This window comes from Euleptes europaea, chromosome 13, assembly GCF_029931775.1.
Source record: "Euleptes europaea isolate rEulEur1 chromosome 13, rEulEur1.hap1, whole genome shotgun sequence".
NCBI classification, from domain to species: domain Eukaryota; kingdom Metazoa; phylum Chordata; class Lepidosauria; order Squamata; family Sphaerodactylidae; genus Euleptes; species Euleptes europaea.
The window spans coordinates 11,254,589-11,274,265 of NC_079324.1; the positions used below are offsets into that span (position 1 = coordinate 11,254,589).

Genomic DNA, 19,677 nt, shown 5'->3' on the forward strand with positions numbered 1-19,677 from the left:
TCCTGGATTCACATCTCTACAGTTCAGAGATCTTTTTAAAAAATGCACCTAAAATTCAACAAGCATCTGCGTTAACGACTTAATTTAGTTATCTGTGTAACTATTTTCTAATGTGATATTAAAAAAATTCTGGAAAACAATAGTATATACCTTAAGATTTGCTACTATGGTATTATTTTTCTTAATATCACACTAGAGAACCCTTAACGTAAGAACATAAGAAAGGCCCTGCTGGATCAGACCAAGGCCCATCAAGTCCAGCAGTCTGTTCACACAGTAACCCTTAAAAGCAGAATATATAATCTTCTGAGTCTACTTTTTAAAACACACACAGAGAGAGAGAGAATCATGGAAATATGCACCCAGGAACTTGAACAAATTAATTTTTTTCCTTGGTCTGTAGGCTGGGCAGACATTGGGAACCTTACCAAAGCCACGAGTGCAATTTTCCAAGGATCCCTGAATTGCTGGAATGCGTATCAATGGCATCTAAAACGATGGGAATCTTTACCCCTGTGGTTCTGCTTCTCGACGGTCCCTCTAATTTGACAGAAAATCATCAAATCGAATCCCCAGGAACAGAAGGAGATGGAATCCAATGCAGTACAGAGCCTGGGGAAACCCATTCATCCCTAGTTCTTGAGCTTCTTACCAGACACACCAACAAGTGCAACCACAGCTGCTTGGAGTTTGCTGTTTAGAAATGAGACCTGTGCCATTGAATTGTGCAGGTATTAGATTTAGGAGAAGCTTGATTAGGTCAGTGTAGAATCAACCACCACTGTGGTCTCAAAATTTGCTCTGCAGATTCAAAAGCACAAACAGGCTTCCTTAGGACATTCCCTATGTCCTGGTATGAAATACAGGACAGAATTTGAATCCAAACTATGTTTGCAGTGGAATAATTAACAACATCCACAATGCAGCCACTGGCTCTAGAGGGAGATGTTGGCTCTGGTTCCTATTTATACAGAAGACATGATTTTAAAAAACACACACAAAAAAAACCCATGTTGGGCCTCAGTTGCTCCTCCGTAAGGGGCTGCCTAGAAATCCCTTCCCAGGATAACCCTCCTCTCCTATCTCTTGGGTAATCGGTTACACTGATTGGAAAAGTGAAAGGTTACTGCTGAAGGAAGGGCTCAGCTTGGCCAATGAGAGAATCACAGGTAAGGATATCATGGAAATATTTAGTTTCTCAAAGACTTGAAATGAATCATACATTAGAGGAGCTTTCCCCCCACTGGCAGGGGTTCTGTGATGAGGCCGGGAGAAGAGGGAGACGGGGAATCTGACACCTCATTTGGAATCCTAATAGCCTTTATTCACAAAACCCAGAGAGGTGACTAGGTTTCCGCCTCATGCTCATGTTTAATGACAATTGTGTGCCAAAGAAGGTACATCCTCGTTCTGCAAAAGTGAGTGCATACAGGACTTCCTTTACAGTTCAAGAAAAAGAGTTCACTGTCAGCAACTCTTCCTTGTACCACCACTCTGCTGCAGTCTGGTTGGATAGTAAACCATCATTCTTTGTCTCCAAAATACGACCTCCAGGTATACAGGTATCATTCGGGGAAGTCATTACAAACAGCTACATCACACTATATTCTCAGATTATGCGTTTATAGGGTTCCTTGTGAGTTTTAAGCAATTTGAGTGACAGTCTGTTCTTTTAACTAGCTGGCTAGTTTTCACTGATGTGGTTAATGTTCCTCCATATAAAACAACTCTCTGCATGTAGAAAACTAGATGACAGGGAGAAGGGTTCTAATGCAGCCTTCCCCCAGACATGCTAGATTTCTGTCCGCAGAGAATGGTTTCGCAAGGCGGGACATTCAGACTTGTGAGCCCCAACCTGCAGTCTGCAGCAGCACAGCCCAGATGTAAGTTTACCACCTCAGTTATGGCCATAGCATGTTCTACTAGAGAGGAGGGACAGAACTCAACTTTGGTAACCTTAAGCAAGACTGATAGACCTAGTAAGCTTAGCTCATCTTTTCAAAATGTCTTGAGACCAACTAGCATTTGGATTTCAATGTGTCTTTCATTTGCTACCCTTGGTCACAGGAACATGCAGATTTCTACCAGGAAGCTGGTCTCTCACCTGGCACTCCGGGTGCACCTGGTTGCCCACTTAGTCCAGGAGGCCCTGTGTCACCTGGGAGGCCTTGGTAACCCTTCTGGCCTGTTATTCCAGGGTCACCTTTAAGGAAAGAATGAAAAAAATGAATTGTATTTGTATTTCCAAAGATAATTGAAGAGAAGTGCATATAACTCAGACTAGTAGCCTTGATCAGGATGGCCCAGGCTAGCCCCATCTCAGCAGATGTCGGAAGCTAAACAGGGCTGCCCTGGTTAGTATTTGGAAAGGAGAACACCAAGGAAGTCTAGATTTGCTACGTAGAGGCAGGCAATGGCATACCATCTCCAAACATCTCTGGCCTTGAAAACCCAATGAGGGGTAACCATAAGTCTGCTGTGACTTGACAGCACTTCCCACCATTACAGCTGCCACCGGGTTCAAACCAAACCTTCCTATATCTTAGCTATGGGGTGGGGGTATGGATGGGCCAGAGACCCAGTGGCCAGGCAAATCTAGGCACTGCTGCCTACTGCTGCAACTCTGGGTTGAGCTGGACATTATCAGGCTTGGGTTCAATGAAGACTGGAACACCACTGTCCTTCTTTAGAAGTTTATGCACACTGATCATCTCGTTTTTGCCAATCCACCACCAGGTAGGAAAAGCGCATGCTCATTCTGAGTGGTTCATTTATTCTTTTAGACTGGACCTTGCTTTCATTTGTGCTCTGCCTTGTGAAGTAATTCCCTCCTCTCTCAGACTGATCAGTAGAAGAAGAGTTGGTTTTTATATGCCGACTTCCTCTACCTTTTAAGAAGAATCAACCCAGCTTACAATCTCCTTCCCTTCCTCTCCCCACAACAGACACCTTGTGAGGTAGGTGGGGCTGAGAGAGTTCAGAGAGAACTGTGACTAGCCCAAGGTCACCCAGCAGGCTTCATGTGTAGGAGTGGAGAAACCAACCCGGTTCACCAGATTAGAGTCCGCTGCTCATGTGGAGGAGTGGGGAATCAAACCCAGTTCTCCAGATTAGAATCCACCGCTCTTAACCACTACACCATGCTGAGTAATAAACTCAGTCGTAACTTTCCCCTTCCTCCATCTCTTACACTCTGCTGCCAGATAGTTATATCTACATGACTGAAAGCACTGCTGCAAAGGATGAAGTTACTGATGGCACAGGTCATTAGCTTCACTTCTTGTCCAAGTCCTACCTTTTCACCCGTTCAATGTCACCTGCATAAGCCAGGACTGAAGCCAGAGCCAGTGTTTTATTTATTTGGTTTGATTTATTCCCTGCCCTTTCCCGGCAAAGCCAGGCTCAGGGCGGCTAACAACATATAATACACACACATATATTATAAAGTTAAAATAAACAATTAAAACCATAAATCTAAACTAATAGGTTTAGACCTTATAGGCAGATGGTGCACCACCACATCTAAAAGAGGAAATGTTCCCATGTGGCGACAGGCCAAAAAGGACAATTGCCGGGGGGCGGGGGGGGGGCATCAGCTAGCAGCAGTCCTGTTGCTTCCATGGGGAGGAGGCAGAATACTAAAAAGGAGGTGGGAAAGAAAACAAAAAGGAAAAAGAAAGGAAAGGAAAGGAGGACGGGAAAGGGAGGAGGATGGGAAGGGGGCTTTCTCACCTGGCAGTCCCGGTTCTCCTTTCTGTCCTTTCGTGGTCACTCTGCCTGGAACAGTCGGCCCTGGGGCACCAGGAAGTCCCACCTCGCCTTTGCTCCCCTTTAGCCCGGAAGGTCCTGGCAGGCCTGGCTGGCCGGGGGTGCCGGCATCGCCTAAGGGGCATCCAGACAAAACTCATCATCAGTTTGCCCTGCAGATGCTCCCTGATTGTCCCAGAAAGAGCTGCCGCCTTGGCTTGACATTTTTTTTTTTTTTGCATTGTCCAACAGTAGTAGCAGTCAAATTTCCTTGATAGCGCCAAGCCTCTAAAAGGCAGAGCAACTAAGAAGCTTCTGAATGTGATCCTGCAATGGTGCTGCTGGACAGACAAGGCCTACGACGCCTTAAAGAACGACTCATCTGACATCAGCAGAGGTAGGCAGAAGCCAGAGGTTTGTCAGGCATGGCCTGAGAAAGGAATGTTGTGGTTTTCTCCAGCTGCTGGCCAAGGCCAGCTATAGCCCTGCAAACAACGTGTTTAGACTGAACTCTGTGGGAATGCCGGTAGAATCCTACCTCCCTGACAGCTCCTGGGAGGGGGGTTGCCATGGCATCCAGATCTATCCCGATTTGCCCTACGCTTCCATATATGCCCTGTACTGTGCTTGTAGTTTTCATTAGTGTCCATTTGATTCTTAGCTTCTGTTAACCTGTGGATTTTTCCAATAAATCAACTCTTTGGACTGCTTGTCTGTGGATGTCTGCTTATGGGATTATCATGGAACTAGAGCTTACAAACAAAAGATGAGGGCCTTTCCTCCGACCCGCCCCCGGAGTGGTAGGTACCTGAGTCGGCGGCTGCCGCCGCCGCACCGGGGGGGGGAGTTCCCGCGGGGGTCCCGGGTAGAGCTGGCGCCTGGCCTGAACGGCTCCCGGGAGGGGCCGTCTCAGGACACAGTTCAACATTTACCTACGTGTGAAAAACAGTATGTACACCTGAACGTTTAGAGAAGGGGTGTTGAATTCATTTGTTACAAGGGCCGGATATGACATAAATGTCTCTTGGTCGGAGCGGGCCATGCCTCACCAGCCCAGATTGGGCGTGGGGGGGTTTGCCTTGGCTGGCGAGCTGGCAGCGGCCTTGACAGTAGTGGCCTTGCCAGCCCTGATAGAGAAGGGGAGTGGCTGCCTCAGCTGGTGAGTCTGCATTGGGCTTGCAAGCGCAGATTGGGACAGGGGGTGGCTGTCATGGATGGCTCACGGACCCAATAAGAACTCTCAAGGGGCCAGCTCTGCCCCCCCCCCAGGCCTTATGTTTGACACCCTTGTTTTAGAGTGAAAGAACAAACTCATATTGTGAAGTGACATTAAATCTGCTGCCTTAAAAAAACATTGTTGCACTTATCTGTAACTGCTGTTCGCCAAGTGTCTTCTGTGTAGTCCCACACGGGACTGCACTGAAGACATGAAGACGAACATAAAAACATACATCTCAAACAAGATTGACTCAATCAAGGAAGCCACGGCCCTCAGTATGCAAGACCTGAACAAGTCTGTCAACGGTAGAACATTTTGGAGGACACTGATTCATGGGGTCGTCATGAATTGGAAGCCACTGGACGGCACTTAACACAACACAACATACGTCTCACCTTTTGGGCCAGGAAGACCACTTCTGCCAGGGGCTCCGAAAGAGCCTTGAGGACCCGGGGTTCCCATCACACCCATCTCGCCTTTAGCACCTAGAGGCACAGAACCACCAATTTCATTCTCAACCGAAACATTCCACTTTTGGCTGCTTTTCAAGCTGGTAAACTAAAAGGAGTGTACTCTGCTGCCCATGTGAGCATGGGCTGGACTGCAGATATAGTCCAAACCCATAGGGAGCAATGCACTGCTTTCCTGGAGTGCTTGCACTGAAATAAGAGGTGTCCGTGTGCACATGTATGCCCATGAATATCGGGTATAATGTGCCCTTGAACCATTCACAAAAAGTGCTGTATTATGTATCGACTATGATCTTAAGAGAGACACATCATGCAGATATAACTGCCTCTAACTTTAGGTACTTATTACTTAAAGCAGCCCAGTATCAACAGAAAAGATCCACTGTTTTCTTGTGTAAAGAAAGAAGCACTGGCAAGTGAATAATGTCTTTGCATTTTCCATCTAGACAAGGCTACGATGAAGTGAAAAGATTAAATTGCCCTAATTCCACTGTTACATTCAATGTTAAACTGCCCTAAAGCCCTACTTTACCAAGGTGAATGGAGACATGCTATATCCATCATTGGAAGGATTTGAAACTTGCATAACAATTTTTAATATTCTCTACCTTTAAGGAGTCTCAAAGTGGCTTACAATTGCCTTCCCTTCCTGTCCCTACGTCAGACACCTTGTGAGGTAAGTGGGGCTGAGAGCAGAGAGAACTGTGACTAGCCCAAGGTTACCCAGCGGGCTTCATGTGAAGGAGGGGGAATCAAACCCGATTCTCCAGATTAGCCCCCGCCGCTCATGTGGAGGAGTGGGGAATCAAACCTGGTTCTCCAGATTAGAGTCCACTGCTCCTAACTACTACACCATGCTGGCTCTCAGTTTTTGGACACAGGTTTAACCCGCCTGCATTCCATGCACTGAATCATAAACTAGAAGATGTTCATATGCAGCCATCCATTTCTACAGACAACGCTCTCTGTCCCTACACTGGCCACTGTATAATTGGAAGCACAACAGGAATTTACCTGGAAATCCGGGAGTCCCATCTCGTCCATGTGGCCCTGGTGAACCTGGGGGCCCTTGGAAACCGGGTGGCCCTGGAACCCCTGGGTTGCCTTTGTCACCTGGAGGACCAGGAATGTCGAACCCTGGTGGTCCAGGATCTCCTTTCTCACCTGGTATGCCATGTAACCCTAGATGATATTATTAGAATACAAGTTGTCAGCAAAAACGAATATGCAACAGGTGGGTATAGATCAACTTGCATGGCAAAGGTAGGGATGGGTCACAAACGGGTTCTGGGGTAGATCTTCCTCCAACTGAAATGGTTTTTCCTCCAATGGAAGAGCCTCTTAATTTGGAGAGAGCCTCCTTAGACTGGAGGAAGGCTTCAAACTTGAGCCAAGAGTAAAGGTGGGGTATAAATATTTTAATGAAGAAACAAACTTTACTTGGTGGAGTCTTAGGATAGGGGTATGATCCAAAACACGTTTACATAACTGGGATGAGCTCACAAGCTGCTCAATGTAGGAAAATTAGTTTCTGATATGCAAGATGCTGCTGCCGCAGTGAGAATCCAACAGCACAGTGCAGGCCAGACAGGGGTGCGAGTCTTGTTTGTTATGTCATTCTGCACAGCATCTCAGTACAGGCTGATGTCGCGATGTACCTAATGACATGATGCGATGCTGATCCCTGCAGCAGAATTTAGCTCATTCCCTAACAACACCCTTTTTTGTAATAGGCCTCAAACAGATCTGAATGGTAGGAGAGGCATGCAGAAGGTCCCATTTCAATATCGGGTAACTCCGAGTCTCCAGTCACAGTGGATGCGAAAACCTCTCCCCACGGCCTGGCGCAATATTAGGCTGCTTTGTATGATGTTCCACGGGAGCCAGCAAACAAGGAAGTCAAAGGCAGCCCCTCGCTTTAATGATGATGAAATTGTGTGTGGGACAAGGGCTGGGAAGTACATGAGCCGCAGAAGAGGGCGGCACACAACTTATCTGCAGTGGCCTGTCAATCTAGTTGATGACCAGGGATGCAGAAGGTGAAAAAAAGTCTCCAGCAATCTGGCTGAGTTACTGCTACAGCATGCCGTGGGGGAAAGAATCATAGCACTCACCCCCCGCTCCGAAGTTCACATACATGGTCTAAATGTGAGAAAGTGTTAAATGAAATAATCAAGCTATTTTGTCCAAAGATATTTTTATATTTCACAAGGCTTGCACAGAGCACGTGCCTCAATGGCAGATATCTATTATTCCATGCCAGAGGCCTTTACGTTTGCTATTTAGAGAGAATAAAACAGCCACTGATGGCATGACAGAGAGAACCCCACCGCTCTCAGTGGCACTTTATACAAAACAGCAGGGATCACATTTTGGAGTCAAGAAATTATGTGTTTACCAGGCCCTTCTTGGAGATAGTAGTTCAGTCTGCTTAGGGAAAACCGTCCAACAAGCTTCTGGAGGGATGGAAGACCACCCCCAATGACACCAACTGATTCCCCACTGGAGTCAAATTCAATTAAACATATTTGGGAAAAGCAGAAAAGGCTCCCCCCTTTGCAGAATCAGGATGGAAAATCAAAGGCCAGTTCCCCATTGGCTGGGCCTCAAGTTCTAAAGCCTACCCAGTTGAGATATGGGAAGCTGCACTAAAACAGAAAAACATGTATCAACCACTAGGGAATGTGAGAATGAACCACTACATTTTCCACTAACATAAGTGGGAGCAATTTTTGTCAGTCTCTCCTCCTAAGGCATCATCTTTCAACAGCAGAGAAGTTAGTTGGGATTCAAACCACCTGCTCTAAAAGGAAGAAAAATCCACTGGCACAGAATATCCAAATCACTCCCAGAGTTAGTGGTTCAGTCTTTTTGAGGATGCTAAAAAAAAAAAAAAAAACACGACTATGATACAGGAAGAAAAATCTAGGCCTTCTCCTACATCAGTAGCACCCTCTGTAGAATTCACCAGTCACATATGCATGGGTAAACAAATCCATCTTGGAGTGACTAGAAAAGAATGTGGTGGAAAAAAGTGCAGAGGTCATAAATTTTAACTGCATATATGTTCTTGAACAGTCCTTTCCATACAGGCTGAAGAGGAGGGCAGAGAGAACTCGGTCCCTAAGCTACAATACTAGGAAATTAAAAGAAGAGCACACCAGCTGATGCTCTTTTTGAACCAGCAAGCCAAGGAGGAGTTGGAGGTCTTTCCTGGAGAAGGCGGCCTTGAAGGATGCAAATGGTTTCGTTCAGACAGGTCTGGTTCTCTTGTCTCTTACTTCCAACCAACACGATTTGGTGGGTTCTGCACAGAGGTCACGAAGAGTTGCTTAATTGTCTGGGACTATGTAGGTTTACCCTCCATACACCAGAAAATGGTTTAGAGCAGGGGTGTCGAAATCATTTGTTACGAGGGCTGGGTATTACATAAATGTCACTTGGTTGGGCCGGGCCACGTGTACCATAAAATTTAATGCCAGGTACCAGAGATAAAACTTTATAGAAGACACAGGCAAAAATAATGACATTATTTTTACTTAAAATACAAACATGCTTAAAACAATAACACTTTTAGAGTATTTTCTTTTATTTAACAATCTTTGATAATTGACACCGCGGGAGCAGGGGTAGTGGTTGCCCCAGCTGGCAAGCCTGTAGCAGGCTCACCAGCCCAGATTGGGAGCGGGGTATGTGTGTGTGGCTGCCTCAGCTGGCTCGTGGGCCGGATAAGAGCTCTGAAGGGCTGGATCCGCCCCCCGGGCCTTATGTTTGACACCCCTGGTTTAGAGATTGTCTCCTCGGAGAGGGCTTTACCTAGGCAGACTGAGCCACTACATTAGAATTTGAGGGTGGGGAGAGGGGCTGATGGAAAGTAATACATTTAAGATAAGAAAAAAGTCTTTGATGAAGAAACCACAGTACCTGGTGGACCTGAGAGGTTGAAAAAGCCAGCAGGTTAACAATTCATCAGGAAGTTGAGACACAGGAAGCAGAAAGGAGTTGTGTGAGAATGCCAATAGGTTAGGATACAAAAGCACATCAGTGTTAGAACTAACAACCAAACAAAATACCAACCCTACACAAAAGCTGCAATCCACAAGTCACTGACTAAACAGGATGGCCTGTAAATTAGTGAGTTGTGGATTGTGGCCAAGGCCAAGTGACTAAAACACAGTGCCAAGGTAGGCAACATCAGTATAAATGAAACTGGATGTCAGGAATTCTTGATTTCATCATTTTCCAGTGTGCAGTAACCACCATATTTGGAGGACAACAGATATTTATATACCACTATTCCAATGGAAATAGAACCAAGTCATATCACAAGGTTCTAACATTGACAAGATTACAAATTCTGGCTTTCTTTGCTTTCTGAATGTTGCATCAGTGTCGTTGTGGTGGCAAAATATTGCAATTTACCAGAATGACTCATTCTGCAAGGTTGACGGTGCCCAGAGATGGAAACCAAGTGACCAAATGGCAAAGTGCACAGAGGAACACATGAACCAAGACGACCACTTCAAGTTGTATTGTAACAAAGACTGCATTAATATTATTCCAAGCTAATGCTAAAGTATAGAGACAAGAGATGTGAGCAAAAGAGGGATCAGAGCAAAGAGAACAAACACAGACAAAGATAGTGAACAGTGATATGTTAGCTCAAGCTAAAATCATGCACTACAGGCCGTCATGCTCTCAGTGGTACAGTAGCTGTGCATGGAAGGAAAGGAAAGTGAGCCCTGTGGATTTTTTTGGAAAGAGGCAAACAAGGTGGTTGTTTGGAAAGAAAGCAGTTTTGTGACATGATAGGCAAATTGCAGCATGGGGTGAAAATGTGGAAGGGGATTTCAAGTTGTAGGTGGATGTGTGATCATTAAAAGCAGTGCTATGTGCAGGGAGTCACCTGAGATGCTGGAACAGGTCATGTGGAGAGGTCATTAGAAAGTGATGGGGAACCTGGGCGACTCCCAGGGATCCCGTTCTGGCCCCACTTTTCTGCCAGCCAGGCTCGGATACCCCAAATGAGCCAGGCTGTGTGTGTGTGTGTGTCACGCAATGGAACGTGGGGTGGTAAAGCAAGGCAGGGGAGGATTATACACTCCCCACCCTTGTGCTCATTTGAACATTAAAATACCCACTAATTCCACCCTTTGCCCCCATCTGAATTTTGTCTCGATTCTGCAAGGCGTCTGCTCTGCAGAGCATATATTGCCTATGGCTTCCATTAAGATCCTTGGCCTGTCTGTAAGCTTTTTAATCCTTGCTCTCCACAGCCATGAACACTAGATTTTTGCTTTTTTTTAAATGGAAGCTGTAGCGCTTAGGAATGTGACGGATGCAACGGCTTTTGTGATGGGTGCATTTTTCAGTGTCAATGTGGTCATGCAGGCAACCTGTACACCAAGCTATGGATTTCCTTGAATGTGTTAGGAATGGACCACCAGTCTCCATTTAAGCTGAACACTGGTGCATGCTACATCTTGAAGTAAAGATGTGTCAAACTGAGGTCATGCAGGACAGCCACAAAGGTGCACATGGAAAAACCCAAAGTATGTTGTCAGAGCAGTCTGGGGTTACAGTGAATTTCCACTCTGGCTCATAGGGAAATACTTCCATCATGGTTATTGCCAGGTGGGCTTTAGGGCCAGATGATTCATGAAGCGGCCCCCATGAGATTGCCTCAGGAGCAGGCACGGCTGCCATCTTCCTGTCTGGGCTTGCACAGAGATGCCACGCGAGAGAGCTGGCATCTCCAGGCAGGTGGCATACAGGAGGATTCCCACAACGGGTACAGCTTGAAGAAATGTTGCCACCATCATGGGAACTGGTGACCCATGAAAAGGTAAACAAGGCCTCCAAACAAGCCTGTGAGTCTCGCAATGGCCCCGTATCTTTCTGAGGTAATCCCTTAATCCTCAATTCAGAAACATCATGGGGGAAAACTCCCTTCCCCTTTTAGCAAGTTACATTTTGTGTAACATAAAACCAACATACCTTACACAAAAGCAAATTGAAAAAAATATCTCTAAAAATAGGACAGTCATACTTTTAGAAGGTCTACTTTTAGACATCAGAAATATGAAACAAAATTATACCAATTTTCTGTATTTTCACATAAGGCTCAAAGTAAAGCTGATTTTGTGCTGTTTTATATTAATAAAACACACTGGATCTGCATGTCTTCAAGATCCATAAATCAAGAATAATCCCTTGCATATACCAGTCAACTGCCTCTTTGGAATATGGGACAATATTTGTAGTCTGTGTAATACCCTAATTCATTCATGTAACATTTGGGATAGTTCTCACTGAGGTTGTCTGGGCTGTACCACTTCAGGGCTGCTGATGTGTGTGTGGGGGCTGAACGTGCCTCATTCCCTCCTGGCATCAATCTAGCACATTAGGAAGAATGGTTCTAACACAGAAAACGCTTTACATGCTAGTTTTCTATGTGGTGGGATTTTGTGTGCAACCTACAGGGGTACAACCCAGACACAGGCTGACAACCTCCATGAGACATAAACCATCATCTGCACTTGGAGAATTTTGAAAAACAAATAAATATACTAAGCTTTGTTGAATGAAACCCATGATGGACACTGACATGATGTGACTGTAATCCAGTGTAACAATATTCGTAGGCATATAATGGTATGACAGAGCAATGTTTTCTTTTGAGTCGCTGTTAGGGGTTATTATTGCTCGCACTGAGCATTTATATAGCACTTTCAGTGTTCAAAGCACTTTACAACAGTAATCCTCGCAAACAGCACTGTAAAATAGACTTGTATTATTATTTACACAGTGCCAGTGGGGGACGCAGACAGAGAGAATATGTCTTGCCCAAGACTGTAAACTGAGTTGGCAGATGAAATAGGTGTACTGGAATCCTGCCAGATCACATCTCCAGTTGTTCTGCTGATGATCGACAATAGCTTACAAGTGGAATGGTTTTCATTTGGCCCTGCTGTGGATCAGCTATTCTGGAACAGTCAGGTGAGTAAAACCACCTGTTAATTTTATCACAGCTCACTGCAAATTATTTCAAATTAATGGAAAACTTAGGAGAGAATTCTTAGTAGAGGCCTAAGAATGATATTGCTCTGATCAGTATAATATTTTTTCTAGGACACGTAAGGAAGGGATTTTTTGCATTCTCATTTTCCTCACTTCTAAAATCCGGTTTCTTTGGGGGGGGGGGGTTCAGCTCCACATGTGTTTTGCTCCCTCTAGGGGTAGATTCGATATCACACAGGTTTAATTCCAGCGTATCTCCCTGCAGATTTTAACTGCAGGTTTTTATGCCAGACTTAAATCTATTATATCGAATCATCCCCTACAGGGAGCAAACATGTGCAGAAGTGAACCACACACAGCCTTCACCATCGCCCGAAGAAACAGGATCTTAGAAGGAAGGAAAATGAGAATCCGGAAAAGATCCTAGTGACTATCCATAAAGAAACTTCCAACATTAAAAGAGAGAAAGGGAAATAGATGGTCAGTCTGATTTTTCAGAAATGCTATAATGGTGAGTAGTTTGGGGCAGTGCCAAATACAAATCATTTACGCTGAAACCTACCTGGTGGGCCTACAGGTCCTGGAGGCCCTGGTGGTCCAGGTGGGCCTTGGGCACCAGTTCCTGGACTCCCTGGAGGTCCAACTAACCCAGGCTGGCCTGGAACTCCAGCATCACCTGAAAGAGAAAGTCTAATAAATCAGATATCAAAATTACAAAAGACAACACATCTTCCCAGAACTGATGGCTTGTATCCAACCATGCAGTTCCAAAAACTTCAGGGCTATTCGTTTTCTGAAGAGTGGGCAGTGATTTCCACTGATTCCTCCCATCTGCTGGAGCTCACTGAAATTTTGCTCCGGGGGAGGGGGAGCGTATGGACCTTTGGGAATAACATAGCAGGGAGGCACTGCTGTGGAATGGTGCAACTGTCACAGCCTCTTAAGAAAATTGTAGTGGACGTGGAGTGTTTGAAACTGTGTGGGGTTGGATACAGGCCAATATTTGACCTGCTAGTTGTTTCTCTTTTTGTCAAGGAAAAATCAAGTGTTGGATTTATAGCAATCTTATTTTGTCACCAGACTTCTGCTTAGTTTACAGAAAACCAGTTTTGCAAGGTTCCCAGTTCTTTCCAGTGGGAAGACTTGATTCACAGTCCACTTCATCTGTACATGGAAATTTTGTCCCCAGGTCAAAATGAACAGGGAATCTCTTTCAGATGAGAACTCTGTGCACCCATCTGAACCGCTGTGCTTGCAAACTGTTTGCGAGATTGGATAACACAGATCGCGTTGAATGTGTGCATGAACTTTGGTACTGTGGCATACATGGGGAGGAGGGGAACCCACATGACTAAGTTGAGCATTTGACTGAACATTTCTAACATGAAAGCGGGGGCGGGGGACACTCTAAACGCCCCCAACACTTGTTCCTTTCGTACCCAAGCTTGTAGCCATGCTCAGCTATTGCAAAAGTACCATTTTTAATGTTAATGGAAACACAGAATCTGTTAGGTAGCCAATGAGGTTTGGGTTCATGCCAATATAACAGAGGGGAAATTAAGCCAGTGAAGAGGAAGAGAAATGCAGTTATTTAGCATCAGGTTTGTTTTCCCTTAACAGTACTGGCTCAGAGCTGAATTGCAGGGACTGCAGGACAGTTTCACTGTAGGCAGGAAGAAAAGCAGCCAATCTGGAAGTGGGAAAACCCGCAACTGGGCTCCAGCCAGTCAGGTCTGCCCTCGCAGCATAGCCATGAGCCACAGGGACAGGAACTGGGGCTGCTGCCCACAAACATTGTTGCCACCATAAAGACCACAACAAATGACAGTTCAAAGGCAACAGGGAGTGCATTTCATACAGGGAAAAGTTTTTTGCCAACACATGTTCCCCTCTCTTACACACCCATATCCTGCACTTTCCCCTGTCAATGGGAGATCAAAACATCCTGCCAAACCACAGTTTGCACAAAGCACAGTTTGCAAACCCACTTCAAAGCCAATTCTAATTCTGATTTGACAGCTGATTGTGCAAACCATGATTTGTCCTTTCAGTCGTCATGCCAAACCACAGTTCAGCTTCCTTTGGTGTGGTGTTTCAGATGACCCAATCGGTTGTTTTATGAATATTATTTCAAGCTAATGAATGCTATTTTTATATTCTTAGTGGGTTCTTTGCTGGTTTGCACACCATAATTTTATAAGCAGGTGATTTGCAAGAACCTGTGGGGGGCACCTCATTTCCCCTTGTATCCCTCTTCCTCACTATTCCTGGCAGCCCCCATTGCCTCTCTCCCTTTCCTGCTTCCTTCTCTTCTCCATAAGAACATAAGAGAAGCCCTGCTGGATCAGACCAAGGCCCATCAAGTCCAGCAGTCTGTTCACACAGTGGCCAACCAGGTGCCTCTAGGAAGCCCCCAAAAAAGACCACTGCAGCAGCATTATCCTGCCTGTGTTACACTGCGCCTAATATAATAGGCATGCTCCTCTGATCCTGCAGGGATTAGGTGTGCATCATGACTAGTATCCATTTTGACTAGTAGCCATGGATAGCCCTCTCCTCCATGAACATGTCCACTCCCCTCTTAAAGCCTTCCAAGTTGGCTGCCATCACCACATCCTGGGGCAGGGAGTTCCACAATTTAACTTCCCATCCAACAAACTTACCTTTGCTTGCTCCTGTCTTCAGCTTTCCCTTTCTGTGGCCCCCAGGCAGTAGCTGCCAGTGGGGATGGGTTGGGCCCAGTTGCACAGTGGCTGCCAGAAGGCCAGGCTGAGTGGTATGGGTAGTGATCACCAGTGGGCTTGTTCCTCCTCCATCAGGGGACATACCGGGAAGAGGGGTAGCATGCTTTCCAGAGTTGTGTTACTCTCCATTTCTCCCCTGCTCCCCTGCCCCGTGGCTTTGCTTTACAGAAACTAAGTCTTAGAAGGCTCAGCAATATTGTTTTGGTGGCCTAGCAACTTCTAAAACAGTGCTTAAGAGTTCAGTGGGCATCCCCCCCTGAAAGCTATAGCCATTACTGGTATTATTTTGGGGAGTTTTAATCCCTCAATGTATCTTTTTTAGATTTCAGATTTTTCTGCAAACTTGGCACTTCCTTCAGGTTTGTAGAGAAATCCACCCTATCTGTCCCTAGCTCCATTTTGGGAATCTATTGCTCCACACTGGTTCAGAATTAGATATATGGTGCTTGTTAATAAGATTTCATTCTTATATTGCTTGCATCTTCTGAACTGACATACATGTTTTCCAAAATAATAATAATACAGACATACGACAAGCACATGAGAAACATACAGTGCCATAAGTATTATTGTCAGACAACTATTTTGGTACCTTTAGACCCTGGGATTCCATCAAAACCTCCACGTCCTGGCACACCAGGACTTCCTGGAAAGCCAGGGTCACCTTTAGGGCCCTGTGCACCTTTGAAACCTGGAGGCCCCGGTGGCCCAACAGGTCCTGGCACACCAAATCCACGGTCTCCCTGTGATACGAGAGAAAGAAAGAAGCCGTTACCAAGCTTAATTCTTCTCCCAAGCGTTCTAAGGCAATGATAAAGAAAAACAAAAGACCACAGCATGGTTGCCATGACTCCATTTAACCAGATAGCTGAGCAAACTTAGGCACAGCTTGATGTGATGGCTCTGTTAATACACCATGCTAGGTCAGCCAGCAAACCAGAAACAGAAATCATGACTTGATCCAGGTTTGCAAAACCATGTTCCTGTTAACCAAGTTTTAAAGGCACATGAAACAAGGCCTTTTCAGTCTTGACTCCTATACTGTGGAGTGCCCTCTTAAGTCGAAAACATTGGGCTCCATTGTGGCCCATGCTTCAGTGATTTGGGAAAAATGTGGTGTGTGTAATGATTGTAAAATTACCTGTTAACCTTTTGGGGCTTTTTTCCCTTGGGGTGTTGGTCTCATTTTTATTTTTTAAAATTATTTCCGGTGTTTTTTTATTGTCATTAGCTGACCTGAAGTTAGTTTCAGCTGGGTAGCGGTGTTGGGTCTCCAGTACAAGAGCAAGATTCGAGTCCATTAGCAAAAATTAATCTTCCTGCTCTCCTATTTGAATCAGTGTGTTTCTTACAGAGTGGCACAATTTGCCATGGTGGCCAAGAAAACATGAGCCAGACCTGTGTCTAAAGGCTGAACTATTTTAATTGTATTTAATGAAGGTGTACACGTGTTTTTAAATGTTTTTAATGTTGTTATGTTCTTGTTTTTTGCTGTTATATTCTTGTTTTTTGTTGTAGTTGTCTATGTCCCTCTGTGTGTCCTAACTGTAATGGCCTTTGGCCTTATACAATAAATGTTATGCTGTGCTGTGAGTCTAGTAGCACCTTAAAAGACCAACAAGATTTTCAGGATGTAAGATTTTGAGAGCCAAGAAAACTTGTTGGTCTTTTAAGGTGCTACTGGGCTCGAATCTTGCCCTAGGAGTCTTATAGATTAAAATAATTTGAAAAACAAATAAAATGTGGCTTGGCGTCTTGTCTGAATTGACAAGTAGTGACTGCAGATGTTGCTCTGCCCCTGGAGGCCCTGCGTGTGCAGAAGTGATACTCACAAAGTGGCTCTGGAGCTACCTGTGGCTCTCTGATATGCTGCCTGTGGCTCCTCTGAGCCCCATTCCCCAGTGTGGCACCTTCCCTGTATTTCAGGAAATTGGGCGATTGCCAATAGGGCCTCTGGTTGGCAGGGGGTTCCCACCTTCAACCAGCTACCACTGGAGGAACAGATAAGCTCCAAACCTCCTTGAGGTCCAAGCCTCATGTCAGGGATGAAAGTAAACGTGGCTCTTTTGGTTGAGAGTAACTGTGAACGTGGCTCTCTGTGAGCTGTTCAGTGAGTACCGATGATGTTGAGGAAAGCAAATGGAAAGTAGAAGCATACGGCAGCACTAGATTAGGGCTCGTTGCAAGCTTCGTTTTGACAGCTGGGTTGGTTGGGTAGCCCGAACCATGCTTTGCTGTGAATTTAACCTATTTCTGAAGGAAGTAAAAGATCTTGCAGGTAAGAAAGGACTTTACCATTTGCCTTGATCTCAGAAACAGACTGGTGACGGTCTACTGTACAGCAACTTAACTTGGATCCAGGCTGCGCATGCGTGGCTGTGGTCAGACCATGCCTCTCAAGGAACTACTGCAGTTGGTATTCCAAGTGAAGGTGGTTAAATACACTATTGTGCCGTCAGTATACTCAAGTCGACATCTATAGGCTTGTATGTAACAACACCCCATGCTCTTACTGGAGGCATATCAATGATAAAAGAATATAATTTCAGTAACTTGGTGTTCATTCAGGAATCTGGTTCCCCCCACCCTCTTTTTTCGTTTAAGGAAACTAAGACGGAATTATCCAAGTGGTCATCAACCAAATGAAGGAGGTGGCTCTCTCTTGCTTCAGTGGACAAATCCTGAACTTGGGCAGGAGCTTTAGTTGGATGGTAGCCCTACCTATTAAAAAAAAATTCTCCACATCATGCTAAGCAAACTAAAGAAACCCTCTTTCCAGACCTTCTGTCCTGGTATTCCGGGTGGGCCGGGCAGCCCATCTTGACCGGGTCTTCCGGGGGCTCCTGGCGATCCAGGGAGACCTGGAAACCCAGCGAAACCTAAAACACAACAGAAGGGATTGGAGCACACCACCACAAATCTCAAAAGGGGATTGCACAAGCTTGTCTAGAAAACAAAAATCCAAGCCCATTTTACATTATTTATTCCAAACTATTTCCCCAAAATCAACATTATGTGTCTTATACACACACATGCACCACAGCAGCAGACAGAATAAAAACATCCACAGAACAAACTGCGTTTCTTGTGCCTAAGGTCCAACAGCTATATTCATACATTACATTTTTATCCCACTCCAAAGACATCAAAACCTCACAGATCATTCTCCCCACTATTTCCTCACAAAAATGTTGTGGTACATTAGGCTGACAGACAGCGATTCGCCCAATACATTTTGTGGCTGAGTGGGGATTTGAACCTGGGTCTCCAATGATTCTTAATTGGGGGGGGGGGGAATATGGCAATCTAAAAATCTTGGGGGGGGCACTGAGAATTTCAGGGGGGGTGAACAGGAAGCATTGAGGATCTTAGGCCAACCCTTCCAATGGGTTCAGCTTCTGAGATTTTATAATGCTTACCCTGCCTTGGGATAAAATCACAAACTCTAGATTTCTCTCCCAGGCCCTTTAAAAGGTTTCCTGTTTGTTAACAGGAAACAAACTGGGAGGAGCTGTGGCTCAGTGGAAGAGCCTCTGATTGGCATGCAGAAGGTCTTGGGTTCAATCCTCACCATCTTCAATTAAAAGGATCAGTTAAGAGGTGATGTGAAAGACACTCATTCTGAGATCCTGGAGAGCTGTTGCCTGTCTGAGTGGGCAATACTGACCTCAATGGTCTGATGCAGTAAAAGGCAGCTTCATATGTGTTCAAACTTGACATTAAGGAGGTATCTGATGGGCCTCAGGCATGAGGGTCTCATTGAACATATGCCAGAGATCAACGTACGGTCTACTTACATTAATAGACTTATATCAACAAACTTGTCTTGTCTGGATGCTGTTTTTATGTCTTACTTTTTGCTTGATGACTTGAGGGTCAGTTCATGGTAATGTTTTGTGGTTTGGGGGCAGTAACAGATTAAAGGTCAAAAAACCATTGCTCTAACTGCTACACAACACTGGCATTCTAGAATAGTCGGGGGAACAAACCTTTAGGTCCTGGTGGGCCCGGAAGACCAATGCCGGGTAAACCCGGATCACCCTTTGCACCTGGGGTCCCTGGCAATCCAGGTTGACCTGGATGTCCAGAATCACCTGCAGATAAAACAGATTGCTGGTTAGAACGATTACCTCAAAAAGAAAGGTGGATCCAACCTCGCCAGGAGGCTCAATTAACCACCCACCTGGAAGTCCAGGTTCGCCATCTCTGCCTGGGGGACCGGGGATGCCTGGCAACCCTTCTTCTGTAATGGTCTGGCCAGGTTCACCTTTTGGTCCTGAAAGCAGAATAGGTAGAGCTGGGTAACTTCAAAGTGGAGGTTTCACAGTTTGAAATTAAAAAAAACAAAAACCTTTGGTCATTAAAAGCAACAACAACAAAAGTTCTCGTTCATCCTCTTTGAACGTTGAAGAACTGTCACAAGATTATGACCATAAGCCGATCATGAGAGGGAGGGCATCTTGGCCATCTTCTTGGC

The 19,677-nt window shown here is 45.3% G+C and overlaps 1 protein-coding gene across 1 annotated transcript in view; it reads right to left on the reverse strand.

Annotated features, from left to right (window-relative positions):
• COL4A5 (collagen type IV alpha 5 chain) overlaps positions 1–19,677 on the reverse strand; it is a 191,677-nt gene that overhangs the window by 50,176 nt on the left and 121,824 nt on the right. Inside the window, exons 28-36 of the mRNA XM_056858951.1 lie at positions 19,384–19,476; positions 19,190–19,294; positions 17,982–18,079; positions 15,793–15,943; positions 13,019–13,132; positions 6,451–6,618; positions 5,362–5,451; positions 3,733–3,882; positions 2,105–2,203 (exon numbers count right to left, since the gene is read on the reverse strand). Coding sequence (XP_056714929.1) covers positions 2,105–2,203; positions 3,733–3,882; positions 5,362–5,451; positions 6,451–6,618; positions 13,019–13,132; positions 15,793–15,943; positions 17,982–18,079; positions 19,190–19,294; positions 19,384–19,476 — 1,068 coding nt within the window. The remainder of the gene's footprint in view (positions 1–2,104; positions 2,204–3,732; positions 3,883–5,361; positions 5,452–6,450; positions 6,619–13,018; positions 13,133–15,792; positions 15,944–17,981; positions 18,080–19,189; positions 19,295–19,383; positions 19,477–19,677) is intronic.